The sequence below is a fragment of the Trichosporon asahii genome (assembly GCF_000293215.1).
Source record: "Trichosporon asahii var. asahii CBS 2479 unplaced genomic scaffold scaffold00002, whole genome shotgun sequence".
NCBI lineage: Eukaryota > Fungi > Basidiomycota > Tremellomycetes > Trichosporonales > Trichosporonaceae > Trichosporon > Trichosporon asahii.
Window position 1 is genome coordinate 394,436 of NW_014040922.1, and position 18,510 is coordinate 412,945.

The 18,510-nt window shown below is 60.4% G+C and overlaps 4 protein-coding genes and 1 non-coding gene across 5 annotated transcripts; all 5 read right to left on the bottom strand.

The window, feature by feature from the left end:
- Nucleotides 1-5,114: 5,114 nt before the first annotated feature.
- A1Q1_t112 lies at nucleotides 5,115-5,229 on the bottom strand. The gene has a single exon. It is a non-coding gene; the product is annotated as a tRNA-Arg (tRNA).
- Nucleotides 5,230-6,814: 1,585 nt separating this feature from the next.
- A1Q1_08049 (serine/threonine-protein phosphatase PP1) lies at nucleotides 6,815-8,002 on the bottom strand (the record flags this gene model as incomplete). The annotated part of the gene is made up of 4 exons (XM_014328820.1): nucleotides 6,815-6,868; nucleotides 6,918-7,642; nucleotides 7,711-7,842; nucleotides 7,945-8,002. 4 exons carry the CDS (start codon nucleotides 8,000-8,002, stop codon nucleotides 6,815-6,817), a joined length of 969 nt encoding a protein of 322 aa, XP_014184295.1.
- Nucleotides 8,003-10,424: 2,422 nt separating this feature from the next.
- Nucleotides 10,425-11,626, bottom strand: A1Q1_08050 (uncharacterized protein; the record flags this gene model as incomplete). The annotated part of the gene is made up of 4 exons (XM_014328821.1): nucleotides 10,425-10,760; nucleotides 10,902-11,072; nucleotides 11,183-11,266; nucleotides 11,411-11,626. 4 exons carry the CDS (start codon nucleotides 11,624-11,626, stop codon nucleotides 10,425-10,427), a joined length of 807 nt encoding a protein of 268 aa, XP_014184296.1.
- A 552-nt stretch (nucleotides 11,627-12,178) lies between these two features.
- Nucleotides 12,179-13,738, bottom strand: A1Q1_08051 (ornithine decarboxylase; the record flags this gene model as incomplete). The annotated part of the gene is made up of 1 exon (XM_014328822.1): nucleotides 12,179-13,738. The coding sequence occupies one exon, from the start codon at nucleotides 13,736-13,738 to the stop codon at nucleotides 12,179-12,181; it is 1,560 nt and encodes a 519-aa protein (XP_014184297.1).
- Nucleotides 13,739-15,193: 1,455 nt separating this feature from the next.
- A1Q1_08052 (uncharacterized protein) lies at nucleotides 15,194-18,108 on the bottom strand (the record flags this gene model as incomplete). Its single annotated transcript, XM_014328823.1, has 2 exons — nucleotides 15,194-17,834; nucleotides 17,891-18,108. 2 exons carry the CDS (start codon nucleotides 18,106-18,108, stop codon nucleotides 15,194-15,196), a joined length of 2,859 nt encoding a protein of 952 aa, XP_014184298.1.
- Nucleotides 18,109-18,510: the final 402 nt, after the last annotated feature.

Consider the following 18,510-nt stretch of genomic DNA (forward strand, 5'->3'; position numbering starts at 1 on the left):
ATCAGGCCCGGCATCGCTGCCCACCGCACGCCATGGGATGCCCAGGGGTGATTGATGTTGTAGGAGAGCGCGCGTGGGGGGAAATGCGGGTGAACTGCGGCGACAAGAGGTGATGTTGAGAGCCACTACTGTGTCTCAACGGCCAAAGCCGAACTGGCCCCCAAGTGACCCCGTGTCGGACTCAGTATTTCGGGCAGAACAACTCAGAAAGGTATCAGGGCACCAGCGCTGAGCTTTGCTGGCTGCAGTAAGCTCAAGCCCACCCGTGCAAGGGTCTGTCCGCCCGTCCTGCCGCGGCTGGGCAGGGTTGATGGGATCGACGGGCTGCACCGCTGCACAGTTCCTGGTTGCTCTCAGCTCGCACTCAGGTTGCATCCCCATGTCGCTCAGCTCCCTCGGACGTCTCGGCAGGATGCCTCTCGTCCTTCATCGTCCTGCAGTCAATCCCTCGAGTGCCATACATGAAGCAGCATGAGGAACCTGTTCCTGTCAGGAACTGTAGGCACAGGAGGAACCGCCCAGAGCACCAACTTGGTTCCATGCGGTCCACAGATGAATCAGTGGGGGGCCAAATTTGTAATACAACACTCGACACGGTTCGCATTTTTCTATTTGAGGCTGGCTCCACTTGATTAACCTCGCTCACTCGCCTGTATGGCTCCTGCCGAAGGCGACTAGCTCAAAGCGGCCCAGGATCACGATCGCGAGATGACGACTTGCATCGCCTGCTTCTAAGAATACGGCTGCCTTTGGAATTCAACAATCCTTGGCTCCTTGCGCCGCAGAGGTCGTGCGGAAGCCCTGGGTGCCGCATCAGCTGAGTGCGGCAGACTCAACAGCACGGCGGGCCTCCAGCCTCTGACCAATGGCACCGAGCACCGAGCTCATGTCAGGCAGGACTAGCGTGCGGCCAGGCCGGCCCCGTAACGATCGATGCCATCGATCACTCGTTCTAAGCCCTGCAGATCAGACTGACATGCGGGGCTCATTGGCTAGCCTGCTCACTAGTGTGCTGCTAACCCGGCCGGTCCGGCCGAGCCTTATCAGCTGGAGCGCTCTAGACCCTCTACCAACAGGCTCCCCCACCCACCCCCACCCTCCACCCTCCACCTCGGCTTGCTGCTTCGCTACCGTCTAGCAGAATGCGCATTATGCGAATGTCTGCGCGAGACGATGCGACGCATGCATGCATGCGTGGTGCGGAAGTGATGATGTGACGTGCACAAGTCAACTAACGCATGCATAGTCTGTCCGACGGCTTAATATAGACTGTGGTTACTCTGGAAGCGCAGAACTGCGGGGTGATCGGCGCGGAACTTGGCCCTTGCTTCCCCTGGAAACCGTACGTAATGTGGTTTTGTTCGACCTAGCTGTGCTCTTAGCTCTCAGTTGTCTATGCTCTTCGCACCTCGTCGATCCTTTCGCCCCCCGTCGATCCCTGTCGATCTTTTGTCTCGGTCTGCAGGCTGTGCTGACGTTACTGACCTGCGTCCCGTTGAGTGGGTCTGGGACTTGGGTGCGGGAAGCAAAGGCGGCGGGAGCCGAGCAAGGGCGAGAGGCGTCTGCAGATCTGCGCGTTCCAGACTTCAACTTTGTGCAATCTTCACATTTCGTCGGACTGTCGGTCAGAACAGGCGACGCGTGGCTGGCAGCTGCAGCATCGGTGTTTGGACCGACGACCGCCGCCTGACATGCTCAATGGGACCTGACGTTGGGTGCGAGTTGTGAACGTCTCAATGGTGAACTCAATCTGAGAAGTAAGTCGCCGCCGGCATCCTCCTCAACCTGCCGTCTGATCAAACACCGCCACCCTCTCACGACGATCACTCCGGTTCCTCACGGCCCTGCGGCGTACTTCATGCCCCCTCACTGGCGACGGGAACTTGCCCGCTGCAGTGCCTGCTGTCGAACGCTGCCCGACGTGATCTAGAGGCCAATGAGCTCAAAATCAGTGGCAGGCGTAAGCGAGTCTGGCGGGTGGAGCGTGGTTATCTCTGCTCCGCGGGCGGGCGAGCTGAATCAATGTGGCATGTGTGCGGCTTTCTGCACGTGCTCGGTGATGCATACGCCGCGATCCAAACGCCGTTGCTCTACGTTCGAAATGCACACTTTCGCATTCAGATGGGGTCTCATATGGGTTGTACAGAAGTATCAGGCAGAGCAGAGCGCACGCGTAAGGCCTTGTCCAGTGTTGAGCGAGCGCAACTCTGAGGCCAATGGCGGATCCCAAATTTGTCACCGGAGCGGATATCCAGTGAGCCTGGCAAGGCAGTACCTGGCTCTCCTCTTGACAGCTCACTCCTTGAAGGTCTCGCCCCACGTACCTGCAAGTGTGCGATTGGCCTCCAATCATCCAAGCAGCTTGCATACGCAACAGATGACCCACTGGTGCCCACCATTGCATGATTCGTGGGGAAGAGGCGCCGTTCGTGACTGGGTGTTGGTAGTGGGTAGCAGGAAGTGGCGCTGGCTGACATGGCCGGTGACTTTCTCGTTGCTGTGTGGCGTACATCGAGCATGTCAAGGGGTTACATCCCCGTTCAGTCGGAACAGCATAGCGCGGGATGACCTGTGTGGGCGTTCCGCACTCTCGAGAGTGTCTGGACTCGGCGAGGATAACGTTTCCTTGCCTGTCAGGTAGAGTGCCCACCTCTGTCCCCTTCTGCATGCCGCGTCTCAACGGACCGTTCGCGGTGAGTTCGGCACTGGTACCTGCGACATCCGGCGACTCTTCCGTGAGGCCGCTAGCCCGTCGTCGAGTGTGTACCTTGAGGGTTGCCTGAATACAGTTCCAATTGGAATCTATCTATCGTTGTTACTAACATGGACGAGAGCCTCCACTACGAGGTGCTCGTGCTGAAGCACTCTGGTTGCGACGGGCGGGACATCTGGTTGTTCTGTCTAACACTAACTCTGTGTTAACGTGGGGGGAGCGTCGTTGAGTCTGGAGCTTGGGCTGCATCTGGCCGGTCGTTCTCGGTCAGAGTATTGCTGATATCAGTCGCGCACTAACATCAGTTAGCCTGGAATGCTCTTGCTTTCCTTACTCCCTTCGTAACCAGCTCGTACCTCGTCCCGTGCAGTCGGTATGGGGGCGTGTATCAGTACACTGCAGTGTTTTTCCAGTGACCTCTCATCGTGGGGGCCAATTCCGCACCCCTCGGTCCATTGTGTCTGGCACGAGTTAAGAGGGAGGCTTCGACATTCCGCGGCGGGTCCGTTAAGTTCTGGGCCGAGCGCGGTGGGCCGTGGCCCAGCTTTCGTACCAGGCAGTGCTCCCGTAACTATGCACATGCCCGCGTAGTGCTTTGTCGCGTCCAGATCCACTTCAAGCAAGCAGCACAGGCACGTCAGAGGTGCACAAACAAGACCCGGCATGCAAAGCCGCATGCCAGGGAGATCTATTCTGCACCGACGGAAAGCCGTCGAAAGCTCGCATAGCACCGTGTCAGTGACGTCGTAACGGGCCATCTCATCTGTTCGGGCACACCACTCAACCTTGCACGATCCGACCGACAGCCCCGGCCTGGCCACTCATTCCCCCTTGAGTACCGTGCGCATTCAGATGCGCATATCTCTCTCGCCTGGCTGCCGACCGGCTGCAGGCTGTCGTCAGACGTCAGATGTCAGGTCGCTAGGCCCCGCACTCTCGTTCCTCCACCTCGCGTCACCTTTCACCGTTCCTATCGTACACGTCTTGAGATCAGATCTGGACTAACTTTCGAGCGCATGTCGCGATATCCTCTGAACCGAGCAGACACCGAGCGGCTAGCTGCAGAGGATGACATGAGGCATGTTGTGTTCGTTAGCTTATCTGTGAGTGTGATGGTTGATGTGGACATCGGCCGGGGCTCGCATCAACCCTACGACTGTCCTTCGAGGGGAGGTTTGGAGATTTGGAGGTTTGGATGAGCTAGGGAAACATCTGTTTCGATGCGAGCACCGATCGTTCGATAGATGGCGGTCACTGCGACGAAAACGGCTAGCAGTTCGGGTATCCCAGCCTCGAGAGGATGACAGTGTTCTTTCCCTCGCCACCGTCATGATCATCACGTACTCATCACCAACGCCGGCGTCAGACTGCAGCCGCTTGACATGTGGGCCGGCATGAACTCGAGCGACCACCACTGGTGTGCTTCAGCGCCATCGACAGCGCCCCGTCGATGTCATGACGCACGTCATCGATATCATAGAGATAGCGGCTGGCACCGTCGCTTGCTGCTCGGGAGCGACGAGCGATCCGGGAGGCGACATGGGGATATCACCCAGCCATGCAGTGGAGCTCCACAGTGCCTCTGGGCGTGCGAGCAAGATCTCCCTGCTCACGAGCGGTTACTGAACTCTTCGCAGACACATCACTGTCATTGGCGCAATACAGACTGGCGAGACTTACGTCGGGACTGTCGTTTGCATGATGTTCACTGTCTCCCATAGGTGATGACTTGTCCGGCAGAAGTGATCTTGAAGAACGGCGGACTCCTCTACCCAGCGAAACAGTAAACACACCCAGCCTACTTGCCTCCTTGCCGCTTGATCCGAGTCCTCTGATGCCAGCTCACCAGCTGCGGTCTCTAGCGCAGTACTTGGCGCCCATCTTGATGTATGGAGAAGTACAGAAACCTGTGAATGAGTTGACAGTCTGCCGTAGTTCAGTCCGCCACACCATGAAGGAAGCCTGCTCCTCTGTCACTTCAGCTCTCGTTCCTGTCAGAGTCAGAGCTACGGGGCCTATCCTGTAGCTCATCTTTGTTACTTCTTCAGAGATGTCTGCGAATGGGTGGATAGCTTGGTCTTCATCGTCCGCCTGGAGGCATGACCATCACCGTGACTCGGTCGGCGAGGAGCTGGGTTTCGCTACCAGCTTTCCCTCGAGCCCACCCCTCACTAGGCCACAGACTATCTCACCATCTCACAGGAGACCAGCGCAAGGTGGGCTCGAAACAACGACCCAGAAACCCAGCATGGGCGAGTGGCACTCCACCTCCACTTCACCTCCACCACCATCACCACACCACCACCATCTGACCTCTCACCACCTCTCTTCCTCAAAACTTCACTCCTCACTCATTTTCCATGCATGAAAAAGCACCGCAACGTCCTGCAGACGCTCAGAGAGGCCACGACGGTGATCGAACCCGCAATCTCCTGATTGTTACTTGAAGAATCCCCGTCGTGACCTGGGAAACCTTCGAGTCGTAGTCAGACGCCTTGCCATTGGGCCACGCGACCTATGTCCCCCGGGGGGCAGGGCTGGTGGCGGCGGCGTCGGGGCGGGTGCGAGCGTGCGAGCGTGCGAGCGCGCGTGGTCTGGAGAGCTGAGTCGAAGTGCTACCGGAAGGAGGGAGTTGGTGGCTGGGTGAGTGAAGTACGGTTGAGTGAGAGAGGACTGAGGTCGACTGTTGGATCGCCACTATGGCGTTTATCGAGGGACGTTCGAGTCGTAGTCAGACGCCTTGCCATTGGGCCACGCGACCGATGTCCCCCGGGGGGCAGGGCTGGTGGCGGCGGCGTCGGGGCGGGTGCGAGCGTGCGAGCGTGCGAGCGCGCGTGGTCTGGAGAGCTGAGTCGAAGTGCTACCGGAAGGAGGGAGTTGGTGGCTGGGTGAGTGAAGTACGGTTGAGTGAGAGAGGACTGAGGTCGACTGTTGGATCGCCACTATGGCGTTTATCGACCAGCTTTCATGACAAGTGGCCGGCACAGATGTGCATGCAGATATGCTCAACCTGTGCTCAGCCTGAGTCTAGATTGCAAGGTTGGGTGAAGGAGCTCTAGCCCGTAAGTATTGTGGCCCTGGTTCGTGTCTGCTTGTCACTTGCGCTGTCCGATCAGTTGCCCCAGCACACAATCAGCACACCAAAGCGGGGCTTGTCTTGTTGTAGAGGTCGGCCCGGCATACTCTGCCCGTCCACAAGGCCCAAGATCGTCAATGACGATTATCCGCGTACCTTCGGGTCAGGCCGCTGATCGCTGCTCACTCCCCAAGCCACGTTCCCACACTCCCAGGCGCAAACTTGCTCCGAGACTCGAAGCTGTTCAGATCGTCAGCATCATGTTCGTAGCACCTCCGCGCCGAGGGTGGCATGCCTGTGATTAGCTCAGTCAATCTGTACGTCAGTTGTTAGTCTTCGTCCACACTAGCCACCTTCGCGCCCCGAGTGGCCACTCTCCTATCTCCAATCTCCAGTCCCCAGATCAAGTCTCAAAGTCCAGCACCCGTCCAAAGCATTGCTCTCGCATCGTCACACTCGTACACGTCACGTTTTCTAATGCCGATTTTGCCATCCTTTCTTCTTCTTGTTGAGGTGGGTGGTGGGGATGGAATTTGGGGTGGGGGTAGGGGGATGAAGTTCAGAAGAGAGGAGAGAGAAAGAGAAAAAAGGAGAAGAGAATAATAATAAAAAAGAGATCAGAGAAGAGAAGAGGAAAAGCGTAGATGAGAGGTGGGGCGAGGAGCGAGGGGACGTTCGAGACGCGAGAATCGGTGGATAAGAGTCGGTCCGTGACGAGTCGTCTCTATTCTCCGTACCACCTTCCCCTGCCGATCCCTTCCCCTCCCCGTCACCTTCGCCTTTACCGGAATCGTTCGATCCGCCACTTCGCCGTGTCGGCCGGAAGTAGGCTTGAGAGGTCGAGGAACACAGCAAGGCGAATCGGTTGAAAGGTTGAAGAAGGAAACGAGAAAAAAGAAAAAGAGAAGATGGTATAGCGAATCGCATCCCCGCCGCCGACTCGTACTGCGTCCCGTCCCCGCGCCGCGCAGCTAACTCCTCAAATGCATGTCCATAGTCAATCCGCAAGAGTTCAGCGCGAACTCTTACTGACGCCGTCCACCGCCGTAGCCGTACTTGGGCGCCTTCTTCTCCGCGGGCTTCAGGATCTGTCACGAGTTAGCAAAGACCGATGGCAGATTAACTCACCTGGAACGAGCACAGCAGGGTGTCGTCGACCGACATCATGGCGCCGGCATTGTCAAACTCGCCACAGTAATTAGGGGCAGAGAAGAGGGTGACGAGTTGCCTCTTGGCGAAGAACTCGTATCCGTCCTCGACGACTTGGTGCGCACGACAGATGAGGTCCATGTCGTGCTTCTGCAGGAATCTCGACACAACGTCGGGGCCAAACGTGAATGACACTCCTCGGTCGTTCTCGCTCCATCCAGTGATGTCCTTGTCCGGGTCGGACCAGAGAAGGTCGCAGAGGAGACCAGTGTCGGGGACGTCGGTGGGGCGCATCACTCGCCTGATCTGCTCCATGCTCTGGAGGTCTGGGCTGAGGCCACCGTGCATGCAGAAGATCTTCTCGTCAATGATGGCGGCGATGGGGAGACAGTTGAAGCAGTCGGTGAACGTCTTCCAGAGCTTGATGTTATAGCGGCGCTTGCACTCGTCGTAGAATCCATAGATACGGTTGATGGACGCGCACTCGTGGTTACCACGGAGAATGAAGAAGTTCTCGGGGTACTTGATCTTGTACGCGAGGAGGAGACAGATGGTCTCGAGCGACTGCTTTCCACGGTCGACGTAGTCACCCAGGAAGAGGTAGTTGGCTTCTGGGGGGAAGCCGCCGTACTCGAACAGGCGGAGGAGGTCGTAGTACTGGCCGTGGATGTCACCTGAAAGGTCAGTTTCCAAAGCACGAATGACTAAACTCTGGGAAGTGCGCGTGCACACGATCGATCGAGCCCGCAAACACTCGTTTCTGCCTACTCACCGCAAATCTTGATGGGCGCCTCAAGCTCGAGAAGGATAGGCTGGCTGATAAAGATCTCGCGAGCCTTCGTGCAAAGGTGCTTGATCTCGTACTCCTGGAGCTGGACAGCCTTGCCGGGGCGGTTTCCGCGTACTGGATCGCGAGTCAGCATCTGTCTGTTCGCCGTCGGCCACTGGGGCAGTTTTTCGGCCGACCGCGGCAGTAGTCGGTGGCCATGCATTAGTCAAAACGTACCCTCGAGAAGTCGGTCGATGACCGAATCAAGGTCAATGTCGTTGGCGGCGTCGGCCATGTTTAAGATGAGGGATAAGGGGGGGAATTAACCAGTTCTGGGCTAGTCAGCATGTTTGACGGACAAAACAGCGTGGTTTGTGTCTGAGGGATGGGGGGATGGTGGAAGAAGCGGGGCGTGTGCGTCCGAGCATGACACAACACTGCTGGGACGCGGCTGGGCGGTGCATCCTTCCGCGCATGCAATTTTGTCCGCGGCAGACGGCGTGCGAGGGTCTGCGCGCCGCACTAGACGTGCTCAGAGTAGCCATAGCAAGCGACAGGTTAGCGCCATGCGCGAGGACGACTCGCAACCAGCGGAGCGATGTGCCCGCGGAGACCAGGGGTTGTGCGAGGTTGTGTGATGTCGGCCGGTGGTGGGGGGTAGATTCGGGGGGCGGGTAGACCAGGGAATAAGGAAACTAACAGGACTCTGTGTGTCGGAGCGAATCTGGCAGTCGACCAGCTACGTTGTGCAGATGCAGCCGGGGATGAGGACTGCGCGTGCGACGGCGAGAGGGAGGGCTGGAGCAGGAAGAGCGCCGGTGCCGATCCTGGGGTAGCCGAGCGGGATGGAAGGGTGTTTGGAGGGGTTGGCGCGTCCTTGTTGCTCGCTGACGACTGCGGTGTCGGTGGGCGGAGCGGGACGGGGGAGGGTGAGAGTCGGGGCGGGGGTCAAGCGTGGGGAGCAAGCTTGAGGGATGTGCAGGGATGGATGATGGTGAATGTAATGGAGAAGATAAAAGATGATGGTGGGGTGTTGTTGCAAATTGACAAATGGCGAGGGAGAGTGAGCGTACGGTGAGCGGGCGATAGGGGCAGCCGCCTGTCGTCGTGTTCCAACACACCACACGGCACACACGGGCGGACGAGGGGGGGAAGTATTTCATTTGACGCTATCTGCTTTGTAATTACTCCCAGATCCATTTTCTAATCGGACTTGCGACATTCCTAAAGGGCCAAGTAGTGCCGTCCCTAATGCCCTAATCGCCTCCCGTCCGACATGGCACTGGCGCGATGCACACGGCTGCAGCGAATTCGCTAGCTCGAGTCCCCCCGTAAGCTCACGTGAGGTGTGGTTTGTGCACGGTCACATCTTGCAGAGTGGCGGCAACGATTACATAGTGCACAAGACGCCGCCGACCTCCGCATGCTCGGCGCCGTGTCAGCGACATGCCAGCCAGCTCCAGCATCTCGCCCGCCGGGTCAAGCTGCTCCTATAGGAGAGTTGCTTGACGCGAAACGCGCTCCAGCACGCGGGAGCAGAATGATAACCGGCTCGCCTACAACCTCCACTCTGATGCCGGGATGGCCCAGGGCTCACAGGGCGCCGCCGCCCCTCTAATCCCGAAACGCCGCACAGAGGCAGTGCCCAGTCTGCAGACTACTCCACTCTCTCGCTGCGGAATGGAAGCTGGGACCTGAGCGTCATAGAGCGGAGGAGCATTGCGCTCTGGTGCTGCGGGGTGAGTCACCTCTTAACAGCGATGCTGCGGCGGACGGAGATGGCAAGCAGGAGAGATCTCTAGTTGGAGCGACAGTATCCATTGGCTCAATATCTACCATGTCCTGTGTTGCGATGATGTGGCAACGAGAAAATGTGGTGGTCCACCGCGATGCAATCGTGCGAGTGCCGCGCCGTTGCCCCATATGGAATGGGCATCGAACAATGCGAGATCCACAGAAGGCGACTCCGGCCTCTGAAATCAAAGGCAATAGCCGCCGAAGCCGGAAGCAGCGCGAGTGATGCTTTGCAGTGCCTTCGACAGCTTCGGCCGCGCCAGCATCGAGGCGGCAGATGCCACTGAACTGGGCGGGACACGCAGTCCCCTTCTCTTCATCTTACAGAGATTTGCTGACACAACCGACGAGCACGGGCACGAACACAGCCTGATTATCAGCCACGCGCTCGTACCACCGTTCTGGGCCCCGCACGGCGCACACACTGACGATCGGCGCGGAACGCCTGTCCAGTTGCGATTGTTTGTACGCCTGCGCACATGTACCGTGCCGCTAGGCTTGTTGAACAGAAGCTAACGTCGTGAAGGCGCAGAAGTGATGATGAAGCCGGGGCCTCGGGCCCCGGATACGACACGGGCCCTGTGATCAGCGTGGCTGGTATGGCTGGTGCGGTGCCAGCCGAGGTCTTGGCATGAGACTGTCGGTCTTCGGCGTCGGGAGGGCGGCCGGTGGCGCTGGCCGAGACTTGAACTCAACTATAAACCAGGCTAAGTTCATCCAGTTCTTTGGGCGTCACTCGCACAGACCGTGTGCACTCAGACAGCCGCAGCCATGGATCCAACCAGTCAAACGGTGTGGCGCTATCAGTCCGTTCGTTAGTCTTCCCATCACCTCCCCCGGTCTCCAATCATTCGCTCCACGAGCACAACAAGAAGCAAGAAAGACATCAAACCGAACACAACAAAAACAGAACCCAGTAATACTCAAGCCTCAGGCGGCGCCGTGACGCTCTCGCCTGTCTTGGCCCTTTCCCCTTCCTCCGTCTTCTGCGTCTGGGCCGCACTCTCAGCGTGCGGGATCGCATTCGTCGTCGTCGTGATAGGGTGCGGGCCGTCATTCAGGCTTCCCGCAATGGGCGCGCTCCCCTCCTCGGCAGTGGTCAGGTTGGCCGTGCTCCCCGCGTGATCCTTGGCGCCGACAGCCTTCTCGAGCTGCTCGACGCCAGAGTGGTACGCGGCCGATGCACGCGTAAGCAGCCCGGGCTGGTCGGCTGTGGCTGTGCGGTCGTCGATCTGCTTGCCTAGCGCTTGGAGCTGAGCCTGGGTGTTAGCGCGAGCGAGCGAAGCGAGGCGAGGGAGCGCGAGTGGCGGGGTGAGTGAGCGAGTGAGCGAGTGCGGTCGTATCCGCACGGGGATGAGGGCGAGTGCGGGGGTGAGGGGGGAAAGGGAGGATAGACTCACAAGGCCATAGCCAAGGGCCGACTTGGCCTTCTCGCCGAGATCCTGCGCCGTCTGGCCCGCGGTGGCAGCGAGGCCCTCGCTGTGCGCGGCACCAGTTCCCGTGGTGGCGTGGTGCTCGCCCGGAGCAGCAGCGGGGGTGGCCGTGGCATCGTGCTTGCCCTGGGAGTTAGTCTACACTGCCCTTTTACTGTACTCAGTTGCAGTCTTTCTGTCTCCAGCCGAAGCCCGACACGAGAAACCTTTGCGTCTGGATATCTCATGAGGGAGAAGGGGGGACCCACCTCGATGCTGTCCTTGAGCTCGCGCCCCTTCTGCATCGCGGCGTCGGCGTAGGGCTTGGCCGTGGCTGCCGCTTTGTCAAGGTACTGCTGTCAGCCTTCGAGCCGCGCAGCGGCGAGGAGCGCGGAACGTGCGAGCGGAGCGAGCGAGCGAGCGGAGCGAGCGAGCGAGCGTGCCAGCTCCCAGCTGCAGTTGGTAACTCAATGAGGATGGAGGGAGTGGGTACTTACAGGCTGAGCCATAGCCTGCGCCCTCTGCAGGAGTCCCTCCCCGCCGCTGCTTCCCGTAGAAACGCCGGCAGCAGAGCCGGGCACTTCGGGCCCACTGCTGCCGAGCGTGCCAGCAGGCGACACGGCGACGGGCGTAAGGTCTTCGCCGCCGGGGCCGCCGGGGTTCGGCACGGCCGCGCCAGGCTTCGAGATGGCGTTGTTGGTAGCTGCGCTCATATCGTCAATACTCTATGTCTTATCGATGACTGTGATGAGTGGCGATAAACTAGAGAGAGAGAGAAAAGAAGTTAGATTGTTGGGAGTTGGGAAGGGGGGGGGGTCGCTCCGATCCGGATTCAAGTGGCCACCGGGAGCGGCGCTGACGCGCCGAGGAGGCAGAGCACGCAAACAGACGCGGATCATTGCAGTGGGTGCGCATGGGTGCAATGGGTGCAAGGGGTGCAATGGGTGCCTTGCCACAGAATGGGACGCGACCAGCTGTGAGCAGCGGGATGGTACGTCATAGCCCCCGCTTTTAGGGTTCTTTCTGGTCCTCCACCATTGGCGCATCTGGGACTGATCGTCATTGCTCGCCTTCCGCAACGCTGCTAGCTGCTCGATGGACGAGTGCTTGAGTCGTTATGTATGCTGGTTAGTGAACTCTGCTCGCTCTGCTCGCTCCGCTCGCCGCTCGCCGCTCGCCGCCGGCTAATCTATCCTCGTACATTTCTATACTTGATGAACTAAAATCTAGGAGTCTGTCCCTAGCACAACAACACCGAGTCCGGCCTACTGCTGCTTGAACTTGCCAAGGACCTCACGGACGACCTGCGCGTTCTTAGACTCTCCGCCCGTGGTCCAGTGAACAGGGGAGCGGTCGAATCCGTTGAACGTGCTAGCCGCGCAGAGGGTGTACGCGCCCATCTCGGCCCATCCGAGCCAGTCGCCCACCTCGAGCGGAGGCAGGGACACGACGGCACGGACGCAGTCGATGCTGTCGCAGGTCGGGCCCCAGACGGACGCCCTTTGGGTCTGGCGGTAGCCGAGCTGGAGCGTCAGGTCCTTCTCGAGCTCGACGTTTGGCGGGGGCGGGAATGCGGGGCGGCCGGCTGCATGAGCCCCAGAGACGGTCAGGGGGTAGGGGTGGACGATCTGGTGGTCGAACAGGATGCAGTTGAAGGAGCCGTACACGCCGTCGTTGATGTAGTACATGACGTCGGCGGAGCCCTCGCCCTCGGCGCCAGCAGGGATGTCCTCGATCTCGGCCTGGGCGGCCTCTGCATTCTTCCTTCGCGCAATCACGTTGGTCGCCAGCGTGAAGGCCGACGAGACGAGGAAGCGCCCCGGCTCGGCAATGACGCGCACGCCCTCGGACGCGGGGAAGTACATGTCGAGGTTGTCGCTGATGACGCGGGACATCTGCGCAAAGGTCTCGCGCTCAAACCCGCCGCCAATGTCGAGCAGCTTGAGGTCGAACCCGGCCTCGGCGGCCATGTCGAACGCACGGCGCGCGCGCCAGATCGCATCGGCAAACTGCTCGGGGTCCTTGCATCCCGAGCCGACGTGGAAGGAGACGCCGACGACGTCGAGGCCCAGCTCCTTCGCCGTCTTCAGGAGGGAGGGGCAAACGTCCAGGGGCGCGCCAAACTTAAGCCCGAGGCGGCAGAGCGACTTCGAGTCGTCCGTCAGGATGCGCAGCACGAGCTTGGCACCCGGGTGCAGCGCCTTGACCTTGTGCAGCTCGTCGGCGTTGTCAAAGGTCATCATGTCCACGCCGACCTGGGCCGCCTTGCGCACAAACGAAGCGGGCTTGCACGGGTTCGCAAAGATGATGCGGTCCGGCGAGGGCTGGGCGGGAAGCGAGAGGACGTGGTTGATCTCAGACGACGAGGCGCAGTCAAAGTTCACGCCCAGGAGGGAGAGCAGGTGCAGCACCATCGGGGACGGGTTGCACTTGACCGCGTAGAAGATCTCGACGCGGGAGCCAATGGGCGACGCACGCCACTGCGCGACAGCGTCATAGACCGCAGACAGGTCGCCAGCGAAGAAGGCCGACTCGTCCTCCATGCCGCCGTTCATGCGGGCCTCGACGACGGCGTCGACGAGGGCGTGCACGTCCGCGTCGTGGACCTCGGCGGTGAGCGCGGGGTGGACGGCGGGGCGCGGGCGCAGCACGAGGGGAGGCGCAGGGAGGCGGCCGCCCTCGGCGCCGTCGTTGAGGGCGCGGCTGAGCTGAGCCACAGGCGCAGTGGGCGCCGACGCGGGGCGCGCGTCCTCCCAAGCCTGGGCGCGAACGACGCCCACCTGGCGAGGAGCCTGGCGGACAATCTCGGTCAGAGTGGTGCTCATTCTTGACGAGACCTCCACTCTGATGCCGGGATGGCCCAGGGCTCACAGGGCGCCGCCGCCCCTCTAATGGGAGGGGGGGGGGGGTTCAGACTGTTTTTGAGGGGAGTCGTTTATGTAGCCTTCCGGAGTTGAACCAGACGAAGGAGCAAAGTATTATCCAAGCTGTCTAGGACGAGCTTATTATCGGGTCGGCCGCCGTCTCAACAGAGGAGATCAGGCCACCTGTGTTGGGAGTCAGTGTCTATGAGGGAATAATGTGGTTGGAAGTCGCTAGCGTCGTTCATATAGGATGAAGCCGAGATGAACCGGTCATGTCCTCGGAATGAACTTGAGATGAACAGATGAGACGAGGAGAGATCGGGTAGCACGAGGTGGCAAGCAGATTGTTGGTCGTGTGGTCGTTTCCGGAGTGTTTTCCAGCGAGGGATTTTTGAAAGCAACTAGTAGTACTCACAGTCAGGGTGCCGTGGGGGGGAGGAGACCACGAGCGACGCGAGAGAGGGTAGAGACGACGGCGGGGCAGTTGGAGCCCTACGCGAATGCGTAACACGGATACCAGGTGTCTTGAGGTAAGAGAGGTGGTATGGGAGAAAGAAAGCGAAAGCGAGGTCGCCGGTGATTTTGGCTGACTCCCCCAGCGCAGCCAGCCCACACTGCTCACTCGGGTGGATGTCGGGTGTGGCCCATGGCCCTGCGGGCAGCGGCGCAGCGGTGGCGGTCGACGTGCGGGCCTCTTGGGCCTGGCTCATGGCACATAACCCCCAGCCAGCCAGCCTAGCTTAGCCCTGAGTCCTTCCATGGATTCTGATTAGCGGGATCAGAATCTTCCTTTACACCTGGGCAAATGACGATATAGACCGTGCATTACGATTCCCAACAGGCCAACAAGGGTCCTTGCGCTTTGGCCACTAACCCTGACCAACCACGAGTCAAAATTTCACACTTTTGCCCAGACGTAGCCCGACTCCCTGGCTATTCGTGGCACACACTCGGCGTCATCGGTGACCATTACCACCTGTCCTCGTCATCATCCCATATCCCGCTGGTTAGCATCGATCTGTGCTCTCTGCGTGATTATCACCCAAATTCGCTCATGTCAGGTGGGGTATATGCATATGCGATAGACCGGAGTCTCCCATGGTTTATAAGATCGTTGGCCAATGATTGTACTCTCTATAGGTTATTATTGATGGTCGTGGTTGGGGTTCGTTTGCGGGGGCGGGGGTTCTACTGCGCTGCACCTAGTTGCATCCGCTTGTTCCAGCGGAACTCCGCCGCGAACGAATAGAACAATGGCCGCGCTTGCTCGCCATGTCGCGCATGGCGTGCGGCGGGCTCCCCTCCGCGACTGTGTTGCGCGAGTTCACACTGCGCCTACTTTTGATGCCGCGCTGAGGCATATGCTCATCTGCCTCACTGCCTTCTGCAGTTGAGGGACAAACACGCATAAGGCGGTTACAGGTCCGATCCGTCCTTGGACGTGAGAGCCTGGGCGGCCGCGTGATTCTTGAGCTGAAGCGCGCCCTCGAGGGAGTACTTGCCCTTGCCAATGTGGGGGTTGGGGACGGGCAGCTTGCCCGAGGCGACAATGTCAAACTGCGCCTTGGCGTTGGCGGTATCTCCGCGGCGGGCGAAGAAGCGGCCAAACTCGTAATGGTTGTGGAAGAGGATGTAGTGGTCGAGCTCGACCTTGGGCGCGTTCTCGATGACAGCCCTAAAGTCGCGCTCGGCGCCGGCGTCGAGCTCCGCGTCCGTCGGCTGGCCGGGGAGACGCTGGCGCGCATTCTCGCTCGCGTCCTTGGGCTGGTAGCACGCGTGGCTCTGCACGAGCGCGCGCAGGAAGTGGCCGAGAGCATAGTCGTCCCAGTATCCTGTTCCGTTGCCCCATGTCTCGGGCGTCGAGGCCTCGAGTGCAGCGAGTTCCGCGTTGATCCGCGGCAGCCACTTGGACAGCAGCAGGCGGCGGGGCGTTGCGCCAAGCGAGCCGAACACGTACCCCAGCTCCATGGCGGGGAGGAAGAGCCGCTTGCCCTGCGACACGTACTTGCGTGCTTTGCGGTTGCACAGTTTCTCGATGGGGAGCGACTTGCCTGCAATCTTCTTGGCGAGCTTCGGCAGCTGCAGGACGAGCTGGTACGCGTGCTCCTGCGTCGCCTCGGGCACGGACGGGTCGTCGATGAGCTCCATGACGTTCACGGCCGTCGCGTACGTGTACACGGCGCGGGACCAGTTGGACTCCTTGCGCAGGATCTCGAAGCACTGGTACGAGCCCTGCCAGTCGTTGAGCTGGAAGTAGTTGCACCCATAGTCCCACAGGCACATGTGCTGGAGCTGGACGTACTCGAGCTCGAGGTCGAGGGCGCGCTGGAGCGACGCGTTTGCGAGCTCGGGCTCGCACTCATTCGTGTGCAGGCGCGCCTGGAAGTAGAGGAAGAAGATGCCGTCGGGGTAACGGCGCATGTTGTAGGCGAGAATCTTGCGCGCCGTGGGGATGTCGACGCCCGCAACAGGCATGAGCACGCTGATGACCAGGTGGAACGTGAGCAGGATCATGTCGCAAATTGGCCGGCGGATACCCTCGTTCGTCTCGTCGTATGCCGGCGTCGGCGAATCGACACTCCACCCACCCGCAGCCATCAGCGTCTCGAGGGCGACCTTGCGGTCTCCGGCGTAGCCGAACACCTCGGCGATCTTGAGCACCTTGCCCGGCAGCAGGGAGAGCATGAGCGAACTCGTGCCCGTGCCGAGGAGCACGCCCGAGCGGAAGTCCATGTCAATGTCCTCGTCGAAACCGTTCTTGTCCGCCTCGTCCAGGTACATCTGGAGGGTGCGGTAGATGCCGTGCGCGGAGCGCATGTTGAGCGCCTCACGGATGAGGCCGACCCAGTCTCCGCCCGCAACGATCGCGAGCTGCGCCTTGACGAGAATCGTCTCGGCGTACGTCAGTTCGGCGTGGCGCTCCAGCGGCGTCATCTGGCGCACGCGCGCGAGCGCCTGGCCGTGCGACACGAGGCCGCCAATCTTGGAGAAGACGCCGCCCGTTGGCGGACGCAGCATCGTCGCCGTGTGCGCCGTCGCCTTGGTGATGTCGAGCGCCGCGTTGAGGTCGACACTGTCAAATGTCATCAGACCCTTCAGACTCTGGATCAGCCCGTGTCCGCTTTGCAGGTACAGGTGGTTGTTCTTCGGGTCCTTCTCCGCGAGCAGGTTCTCCGCCTCCTTCATCTTGGACGACAGGAAGAGGCTGAGCGCTTCGCGACAGGTGTCGAGGTCCGGAGCGAGACAGGCTGCCTGGTCGACATCCTTCGGATTGCCGTACTCCATCTTGGGCGGGTTCACCTTGGCGCCAGTCGCCTGGTAGCGGCGCAGCTTCGGGATGCCGAGCGAGGTCATGCTCGCAGTCGATGCTTTCCGGCTGGTCGTCGGCGCTCCATTGACAGTCGGGGGCTTGGAGGTCGAAACGCCATTAACAGGGGTAGCGGCGACGCCGTTAGTCGCGGCATTCCGTTCAATCGCGTTGACCTCGTCCTCATCTTCCTCCTCGACCTCGGACAAACCCTCGTCGGGAGTGGCCCAGAACGCGTCGTCCTCGTCCGAGCTCTCGTCCTCGTCGCCCCACTGCGAGTACATGCTGACCGACCGGGTCATCGAGGGCGCAACCGACGCAGCAGGAGAGCCGTTTTCGACAGCCGCGGCGGATGCCCGCACCGGGGTCGTGTCCACGGGACCGTTCGTCCCAACTGCCGATCCGTTCGGGGCCGAAATCTGGGATGCCTTCGTAGGCGTCGCGGGTGCGGGCGCAGTCATGGACGCAGACGTTGAGGCAGGCACACTGGATACAGAGGGCGCTCGCGGTCCAGTCGATGCGACCGATGCAGGCCCTCCAATGCCCAGGTTGGCCAGCTGAGCATTCACGGCCTCGTTCGGCACAGCGGGGAGCGTTTTGCTCTGGTCGACATCGACGCCAGACACCTCCTTTGACGGGGTCGCCGTTCCCGAAGACGCATACTTGGCCGGGATGGGCGGGACGGGGGCTGTCTCATCCTTGTCACGGTGATTGTTGAACAGCGATGACAGACGGCGTTTTGACTTGGAGCTGCAAGAAGAGGTCAGCGATGGAGCCGGTGAGCTAAACAATAACAAAAAACCCACCCGAAGAGGCTGTTGCGCCTATTGGAGCCCTTGCTGATACTACCAGATCCTTGGGCGCTGTCGGCGTCACCGTTAGTCGATGCGTGGGCGGAGGCTGCTGCGGCGGCGGCTGCGGCTGCGGCGCCGGTGGATCGGGAGACGGGAGGTGTGTCTCCACGGACTCCGCGGATATCGTTTGAAGACGATTTGCGCGAGAGGGAGAATTTCCTCATCGGCATGGTTGCGGATGAGCTGGATTGGGCGATGTGATCGAGACGTTGGTTCTAGTCAGAGTGTGTGAAAGATGAAGCGGGGGGTGGAAGAGGGTGAGGCAAAGGACGGGGAGGATGGGTGAGCGTCGGTGGCCCAACTTTGGACGGTGGCCGCGAGTGCTGGCTGTGCTGGCTGAGCTGGCTGTGTGGCCGTATGCCAAGGTCACGTACGCTGGCGCTAGTGGTTTGTACATTGCCCCACTAACGCCCAGGGCAGGGCTGGCAGGGCTCGCTGTCCTGTCCGCTGGCTGTCGACGCCTCCCGATGCTTCAGCTGCCGTTCATCGGGACCTTGGGCCATCTTGGGTTCTGGCCCAAAAGCCTATCCTGCTTTGCCTGCGACAGCCGCCAGAGGGCGAGGGGCCGAGGG